Source organism: Gekko japonicus, unplaced genomic scaffold, assembly GCF_001447785.1.
Source record: "Gekko japonicus isolate JY-2015 unplaced genomic scaffold, Gekko_japonicus_V1.1 scaffold797, whole genome shotgun sequence".
Taxonomy (NCBI): Eukaryota; Metazoa; Chordata; class Lepidosauria; order Squamata; family Gekkonidae; genus Gekko; species Gekko japonicus.
Genome location: NW_015160859.1, coordinates 458,348 through 482,796, shown reverse-complemented (window position 1 = coordinate 482,796; position 24,449 = coordinate 458,348). Strand labels below are relative to the sequence as shown.

Below are 24,449 nucleotides of genomic sequence, written 5' to 3'. Positions count from 1 at the left end.
TTATTCTTAAAATATAGTTTAAATATAATTTAAAATAATTTATTCTGAGATTTTTACAAGGTTATGGAAATAATCTATTAAAAATAATTTACACAATAGTCAAATGTAGACTCACTCACAACTTTAAACCTATTAGCTTTTTTCACACAAGTTAGAGTTTCTCACGGTAGAATTTCTGCTCACAACACTGTGGAGCTTAGAGGGAACACTGGTTACAACTGCTGTTTATGCTATATTGTACAACCCAGAAGTATACGTCATACTATATTTATTTTATTTATATTCTAATTTATATCCCGCCCTACCCCGCCAGAGCAGGCACAGGGCGGCTCGCACAAAATAAAACACAGATCAACAAGATAATTAAAACCATTAAAACAGTTTGTTAAAACAATACAATATTACATATTAAGTGCTAGCGATGTTATTCCAATATCACAACAATGGCGGTGCTGCATGAATGCATATCATATGATGTTCATTTCCAACAATGATCTTACTCAACGCACACAGGTTATCGATAATTCACCAGGAACCAGACTCTACAGTTGTTACTAGTGATGGTAACTAGTGATGGTGGTGGCTCCTAATTGAAAGTCTGGTGGAAGAGCTCCGTCTTGCAGGCCCTGCGGAACTGTAAGAGGTCCCGCAGGGCCCTGATCTCCTCCGGGAGCTCATTCCACCAGTACGGAGCCGCCACCAAAAAAAGCCCTAGCCCTAGTTACAGCCAGCCTGACATTTTTAGGGCCTGGAAGGGTCAATTTTGATTCCCTGACCATAGTGCTCTCTGGGGTATATATGGGGAAAGGTGGTCCCTCAGGTAAGTTGGACCCCGGCCATAAAGGGCGTTATAGGTAAGAACCAGCACCTTAAAGTGAATCCGGTATGCTATTGGCAGCCAGTGCAATGCTTTCAGGGCTGGCTGGATGTGCTCCCTCAAGAGGAGACCCATCCTAGCCGCTGCATTTTGCACTAGCTGCAGCTTCTGGATCTGTGACAAGGGCAGCCCCATGTAGAGAGCATTACAGTAGTCTAATCTCGAGGTGACCATTGCATGGATCACTGTTGCTAAGTTGTTGCGTTCGAGGAAGGGAACCACCTGTCTAATCAGCTGGAAATGGTAAAAGGCCGACTTGGCAGAGGCTGCTACCTGGGCCTCCATTTTTAAGAAGGCATCCAGGAGCACTCCCAAATTCCTAACCTCTGGCGCTGGCACCAATGGCGCCCCATCGAAGGCCGGGAGTGGGATTCCTACCCCTGAACTGCCCTGACTCAAGCACAGGACCTCAGTCTTTGTCAGATTCAATTTCGGTTGGCTCAGTCTAAGCCAACCAGCCACGGCTTATAACGCATGGTCCAGATCTTCTGGTCTGGAGCCAGACTGACCACCCAACATCAGACAGAGCTGGGTGTCATCAGCATACTGGTGACACCCCAGCCCATAACTTCGGGCAATCTGGGCAAGGAGGCACATGTAGATGTTAAATAACATCAGGGAAAGCACCGCCCCTTGAGGCACTCCACAGTCTAGTGGGTACCTCTGGGAGAGCTGTTCCCCTAACGCCACCCTTTGTCCCTGACCATGGAGAAAGGAGACAAGCCATTGCAAGGCAAGCCCCTGGACTCCTATGTCAGCAAGGTAGTGGACCAGTAACTGATGGTCGACTGTGTCAAACGCGGCCAACAGGTCTAACAACAACAGCACCGCCGAACCGCCTTGATCCAGATGCCTCTGGAGATCGTCTGTGAGGGCGACCAGTGCTGTCTCTGTCCCATGGCCTGGGTGGAAACCGGACTGGAAGGGATCTAGGATGGAAGCGTCATCCAAGAAGCTCTGTAACTGGATTGCTATGGCCCTCTCAATTGTTTTGCCCAAATAGGGCAAATTGGAGACTGGCCAGTAGTTAGCTAATTTGGCCGGACCCAAAGATGGTTTCTCAAGAAAGGACGCACCACCGCCTCCTTGAGCGCCCAGGGAACTGTCCCTCAATGAGGGACTTGTTGATAATTTCCCTTAGGGCGCCTCGCAACCCAACATGGCCAGCTTGAATTAGCCACAACGGGCACAGATCAAGGCAGCACATGCTAGGACGTACTGTTAGGAGCAATTTGTCAACTTCCTCTACACTGAGTGGACTGAAAGAATCCATAAGCTGACTCGAAGATGTGCATGGAGTCTCGAGTTCACTCACTATATCAACTGTAGACTACTACAGTAAGTGATGAGCCAGGAAGCTGATGTTTGTTAATTGTGCTCTGAATGGTGGAAACTGAATTCTAACATGGAATTGCTGCATCCCTCAGTTCTGAGAATGCCGTTTTCAGTTTTTAAAAATATATTCATTTTTTTAGACTCAAGATCTAAATTAACAAGTCAGAGGCCATACAGATATATCACAGTCCTTGGCACAACATGATGTCAAACCCTATAAAGATCCACATGCCAGCTAGCCGATCAATGAAAGATGAGCCTTTAATAACCACCTGTCTGACAATCAGCTGTCTGGCAGCTTCACCATGGTAGGTGGTAAAGAGGAGCAGCAAGGGAGAGATTGGTTTGAGGCCGCTACTGGACCCTCATGGGCTTGAACACCCCCCCAAAGACTTCTGAGTAAAGGGAAGCCACTGGGCCTGCCCTATGCATGGATAGTGGGAAGAAGCTGAGCAAGCTCTGGCTCTCAGTGAGTAGGGAGCAGAGTCAGGGGAGCAGAGGTGGAATAGGGTGGTACTCAGCACTCCTCCATCTGAGGCAAGAGAAAGTGCTTCAGCCAATTCAGATTTTGAGGAACACAACTGCTGTTGGATGGGACCTGACAATAAGAATAATAATACTAACACAACCGCATATATCTAGCACATTCTAAACATTTCAAAAATTATCCCAAAAAACTTTCTTCAAATATTGCAGACAGGGGACTGAAGGTGCCTAAGGATACACACTGAGCTCAAAGCAGAATAGAGAGCTGAACTGCAGATTTTCCAGCTTACACTCCTGCTGTACAATTCTATGCATAATTATTCCCCTGAAAGGAATGGGCTTAGTCTGCAGTAATGCTACATAGGATTGCATCATTAGCCACCTAGCTACTCCAGCCCTCAAAAATCTTCTAGATAGGGTCCGTATCTGCTAACTTTTAAGTCTATAGTGAACTGGCTAAAGTTTGAGAGTAAAAAAGGTAGGACTACTTCATTCAGCACATAAGCTTCTCTCCTGAGTATCTCTCCTCTTCCTTTTGGTCTTTAACGTACTACTTGTTCTTCTCCTCAAGGACAGCAATCCTCACCTCTGCTGATGTTCTATTGTGCAATTCTTTCATTTCCAGATGTTGATTTGTCTGACATTTAAATCTAAACCTGATGCATATGGTTTCTTCAGTGTTGAACCTCAGTGTTCCTTCTCAATGAGCTTACATTCAATATTTTAATAAAGATTAATAAGCTTTAAAAGAAACATTTCCATACCTTTATATGCTCTAAAACAGCAGTTGCCACATTTGTATGAAGATCTATGAGCCTCTTCTTTTCCAGAAGCTCTGGAAGAGAGCTGAAAAACATTACATACAATCTAACTTGCCACATTCAAACCCTGAAAGTAACCAGTAGGAAGTAATCAACAATGCTATAGAAATACCTGCAAGTAGAGGAAGCAAGATACACACTTCAAAAGACAGAAGTATCTCCTGAGCAGCAGTATCATAATAAATGACTGGGATCTCTGTGCCAAAGGAAAACCTAAGCCCTGCCTTGTCCTTGCCCGCTGACTCAGACTTTGAGTTCTCAAATATGGTGGCTGGGACAGCCCCTACCCATGGAAAAAGACTTGAAACATTAACAGTTTGGGAGGATTTATTTAATTAGAACATTTATACCCTACCTTTCTAGCTCTCATGAGGGCCACTGAGGCAGATAACAAATTAAACACATGCATAATAAAAACACATCTTAAAAACTATTACAACATAACCAAAATATATTGTTTAAAGAAAGTTAAAATAAACATACCAAAACTAAGGAGGGATCACTGAGGAAACACCAGATGAAATAAAAGTGTTTACCCACTGACAGAAGACAGCAACAAAATGGCTCAGATGAGTCTCTCTGGGAAATGAGCTTCAGAGTTTTGGTGCCATGACCAAGAAGGCCCTCTCCTGGGTTGCCACCCACCTAATTTCAGAAGGCAGGGGCACCAGAAGCAAGTCTCAGAAGATCAGCATAGCAGTCAGGTGGGTTTGTAAGAAACCAGGCAGTCCTTTAAGTATGCTAGTCCCAAGTCATAAAGGACTTTAAAGGTCAAATGCAGCACCTTGAATTGTACCAAAAAAGAAATTGGTAGCCAGTACAGATGGGCCAAGACTGTAGTGATACAGTTCCTACATCCCATTAACATTAAATCTAACAGGAGTCACTAATATCACTATTAAAGGTATATGGAGGTTGTCTAGAGTTTAGCAGGAAAACCAGACTAAAGATGTAGCCAGGATATCCATCACTACTTGTATGTATTTAAAAAATCAGCCTGAAACAGATACTCACTAGAGGAATGATTTACACTGAATCATCCTTCCTGTAACCTAGCTAACCGTTCCCTGAGTCTGTTGTTTTGCCATATTATCCCAGAACTTAGCTCTTGATTCTTCTAGTCTATGTTGCTGCTCTCCAGCGGCAGTCAAGGGTCACACCACTAGATACTGCAGACTGAATTTCTCTATCATCTCACCAAACTTTGCAGACTGAAAGGAAATTATAATCAGTTCCTAGGCCAGAATTAATTTATTGCTGTACATCAGTTAAGTAGCATTAACGCACATGGAATTTAAATATGAGTGATATACTTCTAATTTGGAACATATTCTGGGGACTCAAGGAACTAAATGATGCCTTTTCCTCACACGTAACAGTACACATTAACATGCTTACCTAACAGCTGACGTTAGTTTAGCTGTGTTATCAGAAAGCATGCTTATTGCTCCTTCATCTTCTCCTTCTAATCCCTGAGGGAAAAACATTTTTAGAACAGCAATTATCATATATACTGGGGTAAGAATACAACAGAAATAATGGTTACAGTCTGAACACAGAATCCAGTTAACCAGAAAAATCCAGTTCAACTTCAGAACAACTCCAGATCAACTACGCATGGACTTTGAACAAATAATTATTTAAATTATTTCTATACCTCCTCATAGTTGTAAGGCTTTTGAGGTGGTGTACAAAAATAAAATGGTACACAAGAATACATTGGTGCAAATCACTGACAACTATAAAACCAGAGGGCAGCCATGTTAGTGTATTGTAGCAAAATAAAACAAATCCAGAGGCACCTTAAACGACTAGCAAAGTTTACTCCAACTTGAGCATTTGTGAATCAGCTACAGGATTTGCTTCCTATAAGCATCAGAAGAAATGAGCTCTGATTCAATGGCTTGTTTCCTTCCTCCAAGGTCGGGGACAAAGGGTGGCGCTCGGCAAGAGTACGTCCCAGAGGCACCCACTGGTTTGTGGAGTGCCCCAGGTAGCAGTGCTCTCGCCGATGTTGTTTAACATCTATATGCGCCCCCTTGCCCAGATTCCCCGGAGACATGGGCTGGGTTGTCATCAATATGCGGATGAGACCCAGCTCTATCTGTTGTTGGGCGGACGGTCTGGCTCTAACCTGGAAGATCTGGACCGGGCGCTGCGGGACGTAGGAGACTGGCTCAGACTGAGTCGACTGAAACTAAATCCGACGAAGACGGAGGTCCTATGCCTGGATCGGAGCGGTACGGGGGTAGGGGTCCCACTTCCGGCCTTCGGTGGGGCGCCATTCGTGCCAGCTGCGAGGGTCAGGAGTTTGGGAGTGCTCCTGGATGCTTCCTTGATAATGGAGGCCCAGGTAGCAGCCACTGCCAAGGCAGCCTTCTACCATCTACGGCTGAACAGGCAGTTGGTCCCCTTCCTTGAACGCAACGATCTGGCGTCAGTGATCCACGCGATGGTCACCTCGAGGTTGGAGTACTGCAATGCTCTCTACATGGGGCTGCCCTTGGGGCAACTTCGGAAGCTGCAGCTGGTGCAGAATGCCGCAGCCAGGTTGTTGATGGGTCTCCCCGTGAGGGAACACATCTAACCGGTGCTGAGGGTGCTGCACTGGCTGCCCATAGCGTTCCGGATACGCTTCAAGGTGCTGGTTATGACCTTTAAAGCCCTTTATGGTCTGGGGCCTGCCTACCTGCGGGACCGCCTTTCCCTGTATGTTTCCCCAAGAGCACTGAGATCTGAGTCGCAGGACCGCTTAGTCCTCCCTGGCCCTAGAGATGCCAGGCTAACAACTACAAGAAGTAGGGCGTTCTCCTTGGCTGCACCAACATGGTGGAACCAGCTCCCACAGGAAATTTGTGCTCTCCAGGACCTCCACCAATTCCGTAGAGCGGTAAAGACGGAGCTGTTTCGCCAAGCGTTCAATAGCCCAGACCAACTATCATAGCACTTTATGGCTCGCCGCCATGTAAACTGTACTGTTGTGTAAATCTGTGATTTTATTGTATTGTTATTGATTGTTTTAGATGTATTGTATTATTTTATTGGTTTTAATGTTGTAAGCCGCCCTGAGCCGCTTTTGCGGGAGGGCGGGATAAAAATCTAATAAATAAATAAATAAATAAATAAATAAAAGTTCATACTAGAATAAATATTGTTTAGGCTTTAAGGTGCCACTGGACTTCTGGGTCTACTGGCGTACGTGAATTGTATCATAAGTTTACTGCAACAGATTTTTTGCTTGCCAAAGCAGCTAATGAATGAACAAGGAATCTTTCCAAAACGCTCTTGAGAAATCATGCTGAATGATATTTTTGTATAATAAAATAAATATAATCACCTTCTGTGACCTCTGAAAATATTATCACAAAGGTAAGAGCTGTGCAAGCCTACCCCCCTCCTCCTTCAATCAATACATATTGCATGAAGGACTAGAGAGACAACTCCTTCGCAAATCTCAAAAGAACTGCAAACACATTACTAATTAACTGTGTATCACCTTAGAACCTCATCCCTTTACCTGTCCATTTCCCCCCTTCAAATATTTATTATTATTATTATTTAAATATATGTAAGGGTATACTAGGGTTGCCATACCCTGTCAGGGTGGGGTTTCCCCCAACCAGCTGGCTGGCAGTGGGCTGGAGCTCTGGAAATCAGGGGAAACCCTGCCCTGACCAGGGGTCTAGCAACCCTATTACATTTTACATGTATATATATATATATTTTAAAAAAAATATTTTTAGGGGGGGAAATGGACAGGCAAAGGGATGAGGTACTAAGGTGGTACAGAATTTTGTAATCTACATAGTAATTTATAACAGTTCTTTTGAAACTCCGCATGCATGGCAGAAGATCCCAGGAAGGGCCCAGGACTCCCTTGCTCTGCAAAAGGTAGGACCTGGCAACCCTAGAGTATACCCCCTTTTAAATAAAATTCCTAAAGCAGCAGATAAAGCTAAAAATGCTATCTGGTACATTTTTATCCTGCCCCTCCTTTTAAGGAATGCATGGGAACATACATTATCTTCACAACAACCATCTGAAATAGGCTACACAGAAGCTACAGACCAAAGTCACTTATTGAACTTTATGTCAGAGTGGGGATATTAACTCTGCTCTCCTGCTTCTTAGTCCATCATTCTAACCCCTACGTCACACCAGTAGCATCATGCACTAAAATATAGAAACTATAAAACTCAAAGTAATAAAGAAAATAGAATGTTCAGAACAATCAGGATTAAAAACCTTAAAACAACTAGGTAGACAAAACTCAGTGATAAAACAGTAGTAAGATCACTATTGTATCTGCCAAAGACCTGCTGAAAGAAAATGATCAGAGAATAAGTAGCCTCTCAAGTCCCCTAAAACCTATTTTGAGGTTTTGTCATAGCCCTAACTTTTTCTTCCTTCACCCCATGTCCAACATTTGCTGTTTCCTGCTTTTCAGACCATTACTTTGACCCACTTCATTCATGTACTCCACCTCTTGGCCACCCTCCCTAGCACCACTCCTGACCTTAAATTTGGATTTTTTTCCAGATCCATTTCTCTGTGCATCTTTCCTGAGGTTCTCACTTTGTTGAGCGTGATGCATCCTCTTTCAGCCACCTTCCCTCTGAGTCCTCTTTCAGCCACCTTCCCACCTTCCCTTTCACTTTCCTACTTCCTGGGACCTTTTAATAGTCCTCAGCCTGTCCCCACAAATCTATGGCACCCATGGAAGGTATTCATCTCAGCAAAACTGAGATGGCTCATATTTATTTATTGGATTTATACCCCGCCCTCCCCGCCAAAGCAGGCTCAGGGCAGCTTACATAAAAGTGTTAAAACAGTTTAAAGCATATAAAAGTTAAGCACAATACATATATATTTCCTATGCGATGGCAGTCATAATCCCATATTTTCTTAACAGGAGTCAGTTAGTACAGACTCAGATGATACAAACAATCCCAGGGAGGCTCTAAGTTATCAAGATGTTAAGTGTGGTCAAATGCCTGGCAGAAGAGCTCTGTCTTACATGCCCTGCAAAATTGAAGTAAACTCCGCAGGGCCTTGGTGTCCTCATGGAGCTCGTTCCATCAGCGTGGCACTGCCACAGAAAAGGCTCTAGCCCTGGTAGTGGCCAGTCTGGCCTCTTTAGGGCCAGGGAGCACTAGAAGGTTTTGTGACCCTGAATGCAGTGCTCTCTGGGGAACATGTGGGGAAAGGTGGTTCCTCGGGTATGCTGGCCCCTGACCATACAGGGCTTTATAGGTAAGCACCAGCACCTTGAAGCGAATTCAGTATGCTATAGACAGCCAGTGCAATGCCTTCAGCCCAGGCTGGATGTGTTCTCATGGAGAGAGACCCAACAACAGCCTGGCTGCCGCATTCTGCACCAGCTGCAGCTTCCAAATTTGGGACAAGGGCAGCCCCATGTAGAGAGCATTACAGTAGTCTAATCCCTAGGTGACCATTGCATGGATTACAGTTGCCAAGTCACTACATTTGAGGAAGGGAACCAACTGCTTAATCAGCCGAAGATGTTAAAAGGCTGACTTGGCAGTGGCTGCTACCTGGGCCCCCATCGTTAAGAAGGCATCCAAGAGCACTCCCAAGCTCCTAAACTCCAGCGCTGGCACCAAAGGCGCCCCATCGAATACAATATTAATTTCTACTGAAGATGCAACCATAGTTGCTGAACCCATTTAAACATTGTTAGGTGTTAATTTGCAGTATGTTGGCAATATATCATGCTGATACACATTTAGCAGAGGGCGGAAACATATTTTATCACATCATTAACCTAAAGTACAATTAATCTAGCTCAAAATCTGTCTCACAGACAAAAAACCCTAAGTGTGATCCAGCTGAATCTGGCATTGCCATGATTTTACAGCTAATAAATTTCTTAGTGGTCAATATTTTCAAAGCATAATATAAACTCCAAGAACGTTTTCAGATTAGGCATAAGCAAACCTTACCATTATACTTTTGAGCCTTTTGACTTCATCTTCTTGAGCTCTGTAAGATTCTAGCTCTTGCTGAACTGACTCTGCTACCTCTGGGAAAGGGCTAAAGAAATATTACACAGTTTATAGCAAGAGTTTACATTGTTAAAACATTTGAAAATGGCTTTTACAATCACTTATTCGTATATTTATTCTATAGTGTCATACATTACTGAATTTTGTATTATATTTTATTTTAGAAACAAACTGAAACAAAAATCAATTTACATTATACTGCTTACCTGCCTTTGTGTTTCTGCCAAAATTTATCAGCTGCAGTTAAATCATATGATTTTTTATTTTTCTTCTTTGGTCTAGCACCTGCTGGGGAACTTTCCAGTCCTGAAGATTCTTCCAGAATAACTCTGTTTAAATGAAAATCCTAAAAAAGAATTATCTGATTATAATCTTTGTCTGCTGTCCAACACAAGAAAGAAAAACATTCCTAATAAAATAGAGGTTAAAATAGCCTTAATTTTACACTGAGAATGATTTTGAACTTTCAATTAAATATGTTATTTTAAACATTTTAACTTGTTTGTACAATTGATTCTTTTCTGTTACAGTTTAAGAACAGATAGTTTTAAGCTTTTTCACTGTGCAAGTGGGCAATTACTGCCTCTAAATACTAGTTCTTTGTGATTTCTGCACACCATTCAGAAGCCACCTTAATTTTGTCACCTTGACAATGTTTATACTGCTTAGGACAATTTGGAGGGCAGGGGAAAAAAAGAAGTGAAGCAAGTGACAGAAGGAACCCCCTAACTTGTGCATTCCGCTCTAAATCTCACTCCACCCGAGAGTTGCTTAAAAGTTTAGTCTCCAGACTGTGTGAAGGAGCCTGGGAATGGGATAGAAAAGTACACAGAAGAAACATCCTTTTCTTGATTTTAGGCCTCTCCCCTGATCCCTGAGCCATATCTGGAACGACAAAAACCTTTAGCCAGGTAGCGGGGAACCCAAGGGCACCTTTCAGGAGATCACAGTCTGTGACTGCAGCTCTGATCTACTGTGTATTTTTGTTTCCATTGGATATTCTCCTAGTAGCTTAATCAGTTTGGGTTGTTCCAAAGCTAAATGAAATTAAGCAAAAGATTTGGGACACTGAACTTCAACACAATTTAAGTTCTGCTGCAAAATCCCATTACTTCAGGAACAAGAAATTGGAGTTATCAAGCTTTCTAGCAACTTATTGATTCCCAAACATAGGACAGCTTTCACTGTGGCCCATCTCAATGTTATTCCATCTACTTTATTAGGAGATACCATGGTATACCACTTCAGCAGCATTTATGCCCTTGCCCTACTGGGAAAATCGAAATGGTCAGACATGTGTTGCTACACTGTCCCTTCTACCTTAGATACATATTATTACACCTTTCCTTCAAAAATCCCAGGAAGATTGGAGGAATGGTATACTTCCTTTCTCGTGGCAGAACTTGAATTGGAAACAGTTGGACAGAGTTGCCATATAGTGGCCCCTGTCACACGGGCAGGAAACTGCAGAGGAGAAGTGTGGCTGTTTGCCCCGGGGCAAACTAACATGCAGTAAAGCGATCAGACCTACTGTTGAGGTACTGTGGAGGTTCCATGGCAAGGGAGAGGTGCCGATCACAACACACGCCTGCGCGCAATGAAGAAGCACGCGGCGCGGCGAACTGGTTTTCTTTTTTTGTGTACACTACGAATGCGCATGCTCCGTTGGGTGCGTGTGCGCATCCACGGAGATGTGGGGGGGAAAAAACCCTTTTCCGCAAGGGGACATGGGCGGGCGCCGGATACCACCGGAAACGCGATCAGACGCCCGCCCTTGCCCCGCAGTTTCTGGAAACTAGTACCTCCAAGGTACTAGTTTTTTGCTGCGCTTTTTCGGCAGGAAGCCTCAGTTGTGCCACGGAAGCGCTACGCTTCCCAGATGTGCTGGTGAGATCACGACCGGAAACTCCGCTTGTCTTACGTATCTCTTGCGTGGCTAATGTTGCGTGTGACCGCAGCCTCTGTGAAGCTGCCAGAGTCTACTGAGGCACATTGTTGATTCAGTGACACATATGTGTTTTTTATATATATATATATATATATATAAATGGAAGATTGTATATATGTTCTTGTAGCTGCTCTGTTTATGTATTTTTTTCTGCTATGACAATAATAAATTATTTATTGTGTATTTTTGTCATCTTTAAAAAATTGGTTGTAATTTCAAGAACTATTCTTACTGCCTCTGCATATATAAGCCCCTCTGAAAGGATAGTCAAAAGGAAAGTAGCCCTTCTAAAAGTAACCCTCTTTATTGACACATCCATTGGTCCAAATATAGTCATATGCATAAAACAGCCAGGCGGAGCAGCATATATACAATGGTTACAATCCACAGAAAATTAATGTTAAAATTCAGTTGGAATTTGTGGTATAGAAATTATTCATGACTAATGTTTCCCATTACGTTCAATGGATTCTACATGTTACCAACTCATACTGAGCTGTGGCATATGTGTTAGTCTTCAGTTTAAAGATGGTATCCAAAGGATATTCAGTCAGATCCCAGCCGGAGATCGCCCGCACGGGAAAAAGCACATCGGAACTGGGAGGGGAAACTGAAGACTACTTGGAAGCGGTTGACAGGTAAAACGCTTCAGCCCTGTTTCCTAAACAGGACAGAAGAGTTTGTGTGTGAAATTACAAATATATTCCGGTAGGGAACTGGTTCTAAAACGGTTCTGTCTGAAATGACAGACCAGAAACCGTTTGGGAACCGTTCCTCTTCCGAATTATATCGTCTGTCTGAAATTCCTCAGTGTTATCAAACTAATAAAATCTTGTCTTGATGACGTAATATATCAAAATGTGTTTAACTCTTCAATACAGTAAATTCCTACTTTTAGTCAGGAGAGAAAAATAAAATAATAGCCTCAAGTTATAAAGGCTATTTTTGGTTACTACTGTCTAGAATATCTGCACATTTTTGCTAGATAAAAACACAACTCAAGGACTATCTTTTTAAGAAACATCAAATAAGATGTAACTTCTACACCATCTTGTGGTGATGAATGATATTTTAAAGTGTTAACATTACTGAATGCTGTATGAATCAAACAGTATCATAAAATTACTAAATACTATTGATAACATTGTGAAGACAATTCATGAAAGATCTGAAGAACTAACAAAATCTCAAAACAAGAGAACTAAATAACTGATCTTGTAGAAATAAGAAAATGTGATGTAAGGATGGGGGAATGCATTTTCACATAAAAATGACTTGTCTACACCTATGGATTTATCCCATCATAGTCATGTTCTAGCTTATCGGAGGGCACACAGCAAACAGAAGAGTTACCTAGCTGATACAAAGAAAAATCAAGGAGCTGCAAGAAGCATTTTATAATCAAGTGGGATGGAGGAGTACAATCAAGCAAAAGTCTTTCTAGACAGCTTTGCTGAAGAGCTCCATAATGAAGAATTGGGAGTAGACTGTACCAGACACCCAAATCAAAAAAGCAAACTGAAACAAATAGGTGAAGATCACGATGCTCAGGGTCAGCTCCTCTCTGACCTGGATGGCAGGCAGACTCAATCCTCATACAGCTGAATCTGAGTATTTATTTATATATATTTATAGGTCACATACTGTCCATAAAAAGCTCAACATATATTTCCTGAGTGCCTGTCCCCCTTTGCCTGGTAGTAATGGCCTCAGCTTTTGATTAGGATAGGAACTCTTGGGTCTTTCTCCTCACTGCTCTTAATTTTAATCCTGATGAGACCCTACATGCCACCATCATCTACATTCATCTTGATCTCTACAGTGGATTGGATTCACTGGAGTTTTTCTGCAGGTGGAAGGATTTTTGCCTGTGGAGCATGGCTTTCTTGCATCTCCCGTCTCATGGCAGCACAAATTGCACCCTGATTAATCCTGTTTAACAGAGGGAGTCAGCTGAAGCCCCCTACATGCAGCACACTGTGCAGGCAGGAACATTGGGGTTTTTTTTTTTGAGAAAGTCATACTCTGCAGGCAGAAATCTTTGTCCCTTCAGAAAAACTCCAGTGGTTCCACACCGTTATCTGCACTATTTGCAACCCTCCAAAGTGTATGTAACTAGGAAACTGTCCTTTCCGATACTTTCTACAGTTTCCAAAATCAATAGAGTGCATTCATTATTCTTTACTATACCAGTTGTGTTCATCACATAGATGCAAGGACCCACAAATATAGTCCCCAGTAATTTGAGCAACCAGCAACTCAAATCTATAGTATACTCCACCAGGATATCCATTCTCCTCTACCTGGGAAGACAGTTTTTTAGCTACTCTGAGTCATTGCCTGCTTAAATGAAGCAGTACAGTGTACTAAAATTTTGCATCATGAAGCCTGCTGTAAAGGGAAAATAAATAAATTGTAGTCACACAAGAAATTCTTACCAGGACATCATGCACTAAAGCCTGGTAGGTCCACGTATGGTGCAGGGGAGTTGCCAAATCTATGTTTCGGTCAACAAGTACTAATAGAGGTCTCTGGAAACTACAAGTAAAAATATCTGGTTAGTAACAGCATGTGTTTCTGCATATCTAGTAATAGTAGAAATCTGCAGAATCTCTCCTTATATATAATTTTGAAGTGGGGTGGCACTTTCCAGCTCTCCCACTGGCTGTGCAATGCGCTCCCTCAGCCATTGGCCCGTCAGCCGCCACACAAGAGTACTCACATGCCATTGGCTTGCGCTGGGTCTGCTCCTCTTCCCCACCCACTCCCCCTTCAGCCACTGTTCCCTGTCAGAAGCACTGGCAAACGACTGTGTCTCCTGACGAAGACACTTCTTCTGCTTGGCTCCTCTGTGGGACTAACTTTTCCCTCAGTGGCTGTTGTGAGGAACTCACTGGGGCCAGTCCTGACTGGGGTTGCCAGCTCCAGGTTGGGAAATTCCTGGATATTCTGTGTCTAAGAAAGCCAGTGTAAGGAAGTCAGAGTTTGGGCAGGGGAGAGGAGAGGCCTCAGCTGAATAGAATGCCATAGAGGCCACCATCCACAGCAGTTATTTTCTTGGGGGGGGGGATCTGTTGTCTGGAGTTCAGTTGTGATACCCTGCGATCTTATTTATTTATTTATTACTTTAGATTTGTGTTCTGCCTAGCCGGGACAAACTGGCTCAAGGCGGCGTACATGATAAGATTGATAAAACAATTAAAAACCAACAATTTACATATATGTTAACAGATACAGATGGCGATAGTTAGTATATATGATCCGAAGCAAGAAGGCCATGCACCAGCGTTGTAACATAGGGCCGTAACATGTTCAGTTTCCGATGGTTCCAGTGGCGGCTCCTAATCGAAGACCTGGTGGAAGAGCTCCATTTTACAGGTTGGCTCCATTTTACAGGTTGGAGGTTGCCTACCCCAGGCATAGCAGTTAGTGCTTCAGAGCAGGGTCTGCCAGACCCAGGTTCTTGCTGTGGAAGCTGTGATTTTGGACCAGTCACAGACTTTCAGCATAACCCCTCCCCCGCCCACTGCCAGCTTGGCCACTTTCCTGTCAGAATAAACTGTAAACATTGTTAGGCAACCAAGCTTAGTTCTGTCAGCAAAACATGGTTGTTATGCAAGTCAAAAGGGGGAGAGGAGAATGATGTAAGCTGCTTTGGTCCCCATTGCAGAGAAAGACTATGTTTTCTCCTGGGAAACCATTGTTGCTAATCTCCAGGTGAGGGCTGGAGATCACTCAGAATTTCAACTGCTCTCCAGATGGCAGAGATCAGTTCCCCTGGAGAAAATAGTGGACTCTGGGTCATTATACCCTGCTGAGATGGCCTCCCTATGACAGCCAATGTGACGTAGCAGTCAGGGCTTCAGAGCACAGTAGAGGCTGCAGGTGTGGGGGGAGAGAAAGCTGAAGAGTCAGGGGCAGATCATGGCCGGTTGATGCTTGGCTGGGAAGGAGATAAGGTTGCCAACTACAGGTTGGGAAATTCCTGGAGACTTGAGGGGTGGCGCCTGGAGAGGGTGGGGTTTGAGGAGGAGACACATACAATGCCATACACCCCACCCTCCAAACCAGCCATTTCCTCCTGGGGAACCATTGTTGCCAATCTCCAGATGAGGGGTGGAGATCACTCAAAATTACAACTGCTCTTCAGGTAGCAGAGATCAGTTCCTCTGGAGAAAATGGTAGACTCTGTATCATTATACCCTGCTGAGGTCACCGTAGCAAATTGACATTGAGTGCCCAAGCCTGGGGCACTCTCCCAGAGCCTCTTTCTAGAGCTCGTTGTATTTATTTCCACAACGAGCCTTATTCCTAGTGTTTACTATAAAACACATTTCCATTTAATGCCAAATTTTAAAAGCATATAAAATGTATGGCTTGAAATCCTATGAAGTCTGTGTGCAAGGCATGCTCAGAACATGACTCCTTCCCATTCTCTGCCCTGTAGTCTTCTCCAAAGACCTCCAAAATACTGAAGGTTGCAGGACTTGCTTTGGCAACAAACTGATCGGTACTGCTCCTGCATCAACAGGATTTCCACTGACAGAAGAAGGGGAGGGTGATTTTGCTTGGTTCTCCCTCCTCACTGAGCCATGTAGCTTTTTGTTCGTGAGAATTCTGCAGCCTCCACAGCAGCACTTGGCAGGAAACATGAAGGCAGGAAACAACTGCACCCTTATTGCATACTCCACAGGATCTAAGCCTATGTTCTTTATGTTGAACTAACACCTCTTATAACGAAGAACAAATGAAACAAGATTTTCCTTTATACAAATACTGTTTTTAAAACATTGCTAAAGAGTTTAACTTGACTGTGCGACTGAACAACAAAACCTTTAATTAAATAAATTAATCTGGTAAAGAAGTATGATAACCTGCTTCAATGTAAAATGTCTAATGTCTACATGTACCAGGCTTCAAAATGTTCTTGAAATATATAACTGTTACCTGAACTGTCCAGCCCCAAGCGTGTCACCTGTGAAAAGACTGTTCCTGGCGTCTCTGAGGTTTTCTCGGAGTTTCTTATCTAGTTTCTAGGGGGAAAAATAGTACTGTTTCCATATATCTAAAAGCGAGCTCAAATTACATGTCAGACTTGTGGACTCCCATCCCCACTAAATAGTCACAGAACAGGTAAGAAACAAGGAGACAGACAATGACCCACCACCACAATTGTGGCTTCTTTACTGGGAAATCTCATTTTCTCAGTAGTCCAAGCATAATCTGATGTGATGCTGGCTAAATTAACTTTCATTATTCCTGAGATGGAATAATCTACACCTAGCAGATAATTATCTACACCTAGTGGATAATGTCTGAGATACTGACAGGCACACATATGCCCAATCCTAAAAAAGACTACCTCCTTTTCCTACAACAAAGCTCCATCATTTCAGAAGCCTTTCTCCCATTGTATTTTTTCCTCCCTAAATTTAATAATCTAAAATATATTATCTGATTTCTCTTACTCATATTTACGCACTTTACAGAACTTTTCATCAACCTGAAAGGAATTCTGGAAATCAAACATGAGGTATGTGAAGCACCACCATATCGCCCCCAATGTCAGGTGAGTTTTCCCTGGAGGCTGCTCCTGCTAGTAAGCCCATTGTGAGTCCCCGCTGTGCAGCTGTTTCAAGCTGTCTTGTGCAGTCCCTTTAAAGTTTAGAGGGACTGCACAAGGTAGCCTGAAACAGCCAAATGGTGGGGAGCGCCTCCCTGTCACTCAGCTGTTTTTGCAGCTTTCACTGTGAACAGCAAGCAGGGGTTTAAAGGGTTTCAGAGTCCCTTTAAATCTCTGCTTTCTGCTCCATCCACAAACTTCCATGAACTCCTTTAAATGTTTGTGGAAGTTTGTGATGGTAGACCTGACACAAACTTCTGTTCGCAAACCACAAACAGGGCAAAATGTGTAACTAATGATTTCATGTATAACTGTGTGTGTGTGTCTTTAAAAGTTTGGTTTGCCTGGCTGTGATGATAATCTAGAGTGCTGGACTCAAGCAAGTGATATGATTGGTGAGTGACAGAGAGGGGGAGGGGTTTTGGAATGGATGCTGTGTGGATGATTTGAATGTCTATCAGGAGTGACTGTTAGAGTTTGGACAGTGGAAAGAGTCAGTTGTTAAGTCAGTTAAGCTATGTATAGGAGCTGAAGGAGACTCATCCCTGTGTGGGATAATTTGGTTCTGTGTAGTAAAAGAGTTAAGCAGTGTTCGTTTTAAGTTCTGAAGTCTGTGAGAGAAGCCATCTGTGTTGAAACAGTTATAAGCTGAAGTTGAAGTATAAAGAAACAGTAACCATATGTGGCCTGAAGGAAAAAAGTGTTACTAAGTTACATGCCCAGATCCCTGTCAGTAAGAGAGAAAAGTGTGTGAAAAATCAATAAATCTACTTTTATTTAAGATACCAGTACTAAAGAAATTCTTCCCAGGAAACACATAGTTCCTCGAAAGCCTAAAATCTCGATCCACCTACCCTATGATAGAAATAGTAAAAGGTTTGGAAAGCCTTCTAAAATTTCCTGGTGGCAGCCGGATATATAGAGTAAAAACAAAACAGAAAGAACATTTTAAAGTAAAGCCAGACCTCCCCAGTTAAGGGGTCGTCACAGTAACAAATTTTGCTTTGTGGTTCAGTTTGTGGCCATCCCTAGTTGTAACCTTCCTTGTTCCTCCACCTCTACCAGGACATCTCCCTCTCAGACTGGGAAGTACATGTTTCCTTCCTCCCATGCTTGCTAGAACAGTCCCTTGTATTCCTCCCCACAAAGTCATACTGGCCTATATGAGGCTTTGCCTCCTCCAACGGAGTCCCAGTCCCAAAAGAAGGCAAAGAGATTCTGGCCACTCCCATGTTTCTCATCCAGGCCCATCCCTTCCATAATTAAGCAGGTGTTCTTTATTGCAGCTGCTCCTGCTGTGGCTTTTTAAAATTAGCCATGCATCAAACATTTGTGTAAATAAAGTTTCCTGGAATATGTCTTCTCAGTTTGTGACACTAACACAGAATTACCACAGCATTCATGGTGCTGTATAGCTAGTCCTGTCACTTCTGCAATATGGCTTGGTTAAAACGAACAAACCAACTGCCGGATGCTTTCTGTTAAACAGCAATATTTTCTTTGATTTGAAAGTTTCATTTGTTTTTCACAACTCACCACTGCCACCATTTCTGCTGCTGTTCCTCTTGAACACCTGATTATTGGAATAGCTCCTATTAAAAATAAAAACTGAAACTGGTTAAATCTTTTGTTACAGTATGTAGCATATATTTAAGACACATGAGCTTTATATTGCCCACAAAGATACTGCACAAACAACAGTTAGTTAAGCATCTCTCCTTATTAATAATCGTGTTTTGGGGTGGCAAGATTCGATGCGCGCCAAAATCAGTTGGCCCATTCATCTGCCCCTCACCCTGGCTCTTTATCCATTGGGTGCCTTGCCTTGCACTGTTGTGTCAGTCCCACCCACAGACCTGCCAAGCAGCACTGCCACCTCAGTCTCCAGGGAGCTGTCGGCGCAGCCTGGTTGCTCCCTCCGGCCCTGGGCTGAGCTGGGGTGACCTGTGCTGCCGACACCACCTTCTACCTCGCCAGGCTCACGCCGCCGCTTGCTCGTGCCTACCTCTGGTGGCCGGACAAGTGAGGGCGACGATGGACACAAGGCGAGACCACTGCGGCCTGCCTCGGTATGGCCTCCTCTCTGCCGCCACGCTTGCCACCTCTACTTGCCCCGGCCACAGCAGCACCAGGAGGAGGAATACCACCGGAAGGAACAGAGGGAGGGACAGCGGCCGGCCAAGAGGGAGGGAGGCGGCCAGCACCACCGCCGCAGCCGCCCTGGGAACAGCACAGGGCACCCAGGGACGCCGATGAGGGGATGAGCCCGACAGGACAGGGAGGCAGCACTGAGGGGACGGGGGAGGGTCAGGAGCCTGGGGGGAGAAAGGAAGGGAGCCAGTGCCGTGCCGTGCCATCACCCCTCGACAATGTGGTTTTGGGAAAAGGGAGAAAGCGGGTGGGCGGACCTCTGTCTCCTCGGATACGTCCTGGCCACTGAGCTGGTGCCGGGCCGTCCCCTCGCCCCCCACCCCCCCGGGTCTGGGGACCAGGTAGGAAGTGGGGGGGGAATGTCTCACATCCATCTAGATCTCATTGTCTTGGTTCCACAACAGGCCTTGCTCCTAGTATTTTATAAAGCTCAAAAATTGCTCAGAAACTCCGACATTAGTAAGTTGTCTCCTGAACTAGCCTGCATATTTTTAATGCCTCAATGGAACACTTCCCTAATCTGATATGTGGTTATTTTTACTACTTGCTTGGTGAAGGAAGTGCAAGTTAATGGCTTGGATCCAAGTAACTCAGAACTGAAGGTTTGTGGAAGGAATCTTGGCCAAAACTCCTTACCAGTGCAGTTTCCTGGCCATCCCAAAATCCTGATCCTAAGGACCTCTCTGGGAATGTTGTGGGGTGCTGTATGTGGAGATGGAAGCAGGGGTAGCAGTGGGAAAGAACAATCAGCTGAAGGCACCTTGTCACATGGTCCCTTGCTTCATTCACACAAGAGCGGGTGGTAATTTCTGGCAACTTCCTGTCTCACAGTAATTCCATTCCCAAGGATCCCTTGATCCTTGTTTGATCAAGGACTGCAGCATCAACAGATGAATAATGAAGATGAACAAGTCATGTAAATTTTTGCTCCATTCACACAAGTGTTGGAGGGAGAGTTCCTGGCAAGTCCTTCCTCCAACTACAGCTTCCACCATACAGAAAAATGTTTCCCCCAGTCGTTAGGAGTGCTTGTGTGAGACTGGCAGTAATAAGAACTCCATTCCATTCATGGTTTCTTGGATACAAGGCAATGATTGTCCAGCAATATCTTGGTTTCAAGTATATATACCTGCCACTGGCACATTGGACAGACTAGGGGTTCAATGGTTTCAGCGACTTTTGATGCCAGGGACTTCAGCCATCCACAGGGAGGCCTTTTGATGGGGACAGCTCAGAATTTCATGACTACTATAGCAATGATGAGACTTATTTCAACTGGCATCTGATATCATACAGATTACAGCCTCAAACTGGCCACTGGTTCAGGAAGAGAAGGAGGCAACATGATGGTGGAGGTTCCTTTATCTTAGATCACTACCTGCATAGGCTTATGGAAAGTGGTCTGCCCTTGGAGTATGATGGATCCACCTGGTTTTCTGATGGCTCTGGGGGATTTTATAACTGACATAGTAGGCTGAAGCTCTGTTGACTTCTGAAATGAGGAAATAATCTGTGTGGCTGAAATAACTGGTTCTAGGCACTCTTGCCCACAGGCAAGGCTCCATAATAGCACTGTCATTTTCAAGAAATTTGGGGTTATAAAATGGCAGTGACCATGGAAGAAGACCAATACAACCTATGTGAGCAACTGCTGAAGAAATGTGCATGAGGGATGGAGCTGATCTGAGATTAGGTACTCTCTTCCCAGGAAACTCACCTGGCTTCTTCACTTCTGCCATTCTACTGAGCTATAAAAATTATTTAGGGGATTTCTAAAGAAAGGAAATGTGGTTTTATTCCAACCTGTAAACAATTATTGTTTTATCTGCTGCACAAATAGTGTAAAGCCTTACTCTCTTGTAATTTTAATGTTGCTTTTTTCTGCTGTTGCATTTGTAAACTATTTTAATGTTTTCAGTTTAGGTTTTTATATTCTTATTATACAGTATTTTCTTTAAAGGGGCATATATAATGTTTTCCAGACTCTTCACCTTAGATTTGTATGTTTCCTTTTTTTCTCTAAGTGCATTTTCTCTTAGTGCTGGGGCAGACATAAGGTTGCATCATGTTTAAGTATGGTTAGCTTTAAACCAGAGTCTGAAAGCAGAGTTTGCAGCTAGTTTGTAAGCTCTGGGAAAAGATAACAGGGAGGATTAAGTTCAGTTTTACTACAGTACAACATGGTTAATGCAGAAAAAAGAAGGCAGAGGTGAATTTTTGCAGAAAAGAAGCGAACTCATGCAGAATAGGAGGTAGCACTTTCTCGGCTATTCATGACACGGTTACTTCTTGCCATCCAAAACACTGTTATTGGAGACTGTGGGTCCTATGTGGATAAAAATCCATATGGCGTAAGGGTTTGCAGAGAGAGGGGGTACTAGGTGAAATTACCTTCCTTGTTTCTTCTGCCAGTGGTGCTTTTGCTGGCACAAGAAATTCAGCTAGTGTTGATAGTGGTGCTTGTCCCATTCCCCATCCTCACTGCAGTCCCCATGCTGTGAAGCTTGTTGTTCCACATCAGCTTTTGGGAAGTTGCTGAGGGTAGGGGGCTGGCAGGAAACTGTATCAGTACATACCAATGTTCTCATGTTTCCTAGAATCAAAGCCATGCCTGCAATGGGCCTATGGAATGATGAGGAATCCTGGATAGCCCTACTTCTTCCCTCTGTACCGAATAGCTAACTGCTCAGCTTTAACAACAACAAACTTACACTTACCAAGCGTAACGAAAAAGCAGAAAAGGCTGTCAACAATTGTATCCATAATGGTCTCCACTTCAGTGTCTGTTACGTCTGGTCTGTTAATGGCTAAAAATTAAAAAAAGAGGAAGAATCATGTAAGTTTCCATCAAACTACCTAATTCTGAACATGGCCAAATTTTTGGATATTTAAATCTAGAGATTAGAGCCATGAACAGACAAGACAGAGATTTCTATAAATCTGAAAAATGCCCCAGGTTTTCAGATAAATCTGAACTGTAACAAAACAACACCACAAAATGCACTGGGGAGTTTAAAAAACCCACAAAATAATAAAAACTGCATTTATAGCTTTAAGAAATGAATGCCTTCAGTGGCTGTTGCTAGTCAAACACACAGTATTGCCAGCAGGTTCCAGTCTTGGTTTCTGTCAGTAAAAGGCAGAGGGAGGGGGCAGGGTCTTTTTGAGGGCTGTTTTGGCCTTTGAGGGAGTACTCATCAGGGCTAGGGCCAGCAGCAACCACCAAGTGACCTGCTACCATGCAACATGCATGACTCACTCAGGACTGGCTCCTTGCTACTGTTCAACAGCAGCCTCATTCAAAAGCCAGTGTGGTACAGTGGTTAGAGCTTCAGACTAGATCAGGGGGACCCAGGTTCGAATCCCAACTCTGCAATGGAAGCTCACATAATGACGTTGGGCCAGTTACATATTCTCAGTGTAATTTACATCACAGGGTTCTTGTGAGGATAAAATGGAGGAGAGAAGAATGATGCAAGCTGCTTTGGGTCTCTGTTGTGGAGAAAGGGAGGTATAAATGTAATAACAAATACAGCTGAAGATAGGGGCCTCATAAAAAGTAGTTTCGTAGGTGGGTGGGTAGGGAAGAAAGCAGCAGAGAAAGGTGAGGATATGGAGGTTGCCCGGAGGAGGGAAAGAACATATAGCGTGGGGAAGAGGATACAGGAGAAAATGAGGTGTTCCTGCAAATCCCTGAGAGATCCCCAATGTGTAACTGGACCTGGCCCAGTGTGCTCCGTACCTCTAGTCCATAGTTTTCCTAGGTAGAAGAGGCCAGGGAGAGAGAAATAGGGAAAGCTGAAGACAGGTGGGTAAGATAAAGGTAGGTTGGCTGCTGAGTGGGAAGAAAATAACACAGCAAGAAATGGGTAGAGGCTATAGGGCCTGCCAGGGAACTGATAGAGGAAAGAGTGGATGGGGGGGAAATTAATACTCCCTACGACCCCATCGCAGGTACTCCACTTGTAGAATATAATCTACACAACAAAGAGATCCAATTCTAAATGAATAGCTCCTACACTAAAAGACAAAAACAATGAGTTAAAAAGCTCCATCCAGGATTTTATGGGAAAAAATAAAATGATATTTTGGCTGGAGAGAAAGTAAACTCTGTGCATCCTTACTTTTATAATTCAATCAACAGCCTATCAGCATGTTGATTAGCAGCACAGGCAACAAATCAAGATACGCAGTTGAAATTATGAACACATCCCTTAAGAATTATGTAGTAAACTTCAACAGCAACATAAAAAACTTGTTTATGTACATAGAAACACATTGGACACTGTTATGCTGATTTCAGTGCTAGACATTTAATGTTTTAAAAATGATCCACTTACCACGATATGAAACAAGCTCCTTATTTTGATTGCAGAGTACAAACATATCATCTTCCAAAGTAATGAAATTAAGATATTGGTCAAAAACCTATAAATGACAAAAAGAGATAACTGACAGGAATGCAACTATACTTTGTTGAGATATAGCATTTATTTGTGTGGTTTAATATTATGTGATTAAATACACACAGTAGAAAATGCCAATAATTGTGAAACTGTAATAATCTCAACTAACACATTCTTTGGCCGTGTAACATTTTTTATTTATGAAATAATTCAGAAAAAAATACAATTATGAAGAAATGTTAAAAGGTGTCCTCCTGTCCACTTTACTGCAAATAAAACCACCTAAAATATTTTGTACAAACTTGAGTAAAACACATACACACCTAAAAACTCATTTTAAAATGCTAAATATATTTTGAGAGGAATTAGATTAATTCAGAATTGTCACATTTATTTGTTGTAAACATGGGTACAAACATCCGTAACAAATGATGGAGGCAACAGAATACAAGTGTTCTATATGCATGATGTCACAGTTTAGGCAGAAAGTTTATAATGCTGTATAATAGATTTGTATGGAAACAATGGAGACTCCTATACGAACGTGTCATAAAACACTGTACCTTAGCCACTTGCGTTACTGCACTGGCACCAAGAGCAGCATTTGCAATATCTTCCAGTTTACTTCTTGATATAGCAGAAATAAAATTTAAATAATAAGATTCATAAAGTTGACTCCTAAGATCCTAAAAGAAAAAGGAATAGCATTACGCTGTTGTTTTTAGTTAACAAGAATATTTCAATGATAGCTTAGTACATAGCAAGGTATTTAAAGT

At 43.1% G+C, this 24,449-nt stretch overlaps 1 protein-coding gene across 1 annotated transcript in view; it reads right to left on the bottom strand.

Moving 5' to 3' along the window:
- Positions 1-24,449, bottom strand: part of SCFD1 (sec1 family domain containing 1) — an 83,386-nt gene that overhangs the window by 44,987 nt on the left and 13,950 nt on the right. Inside the window, exons 5-14 of the mRNA XM_015421790.1 lie at positions 24,237-24,359; positions 23,608-23,695; positions 21,985-22,074; positions 18,653-18,708; positions 16,441-16,526; positions 13,932-14,031; positions 9,752-9,891; positions 9,483-9,573; positions 4,918-4,991; positions 3,463-3,544 (exon numbers count right to left, since the gene is read on the bottom strand). Coding sequence (XP_015277276.1) covers positions 3,463-3,544; positions 4,918-4,991; positions 9,483-9,573; positions 9,752-9,891; positions 13,932-14,031; positions 16,441-16,526; positions 18,653-18,708; positions 21,985-22,074; positions 23,608-23,695; positions 24,237-24,359 — 930 coding nt within the window. The remainder of the gene's footprint in view (positions 1-3,462; positions 3,545-4,917; positions 4,992-9,482; positions 9,574-9,751; positions 9,892-13,931; positions 14,032-16,440; positions 16,527-18,652; positions 18,709-21,984; positions 22,075-23,607; positions 23,696-24,236; positions 24,360-24,449) is intronic.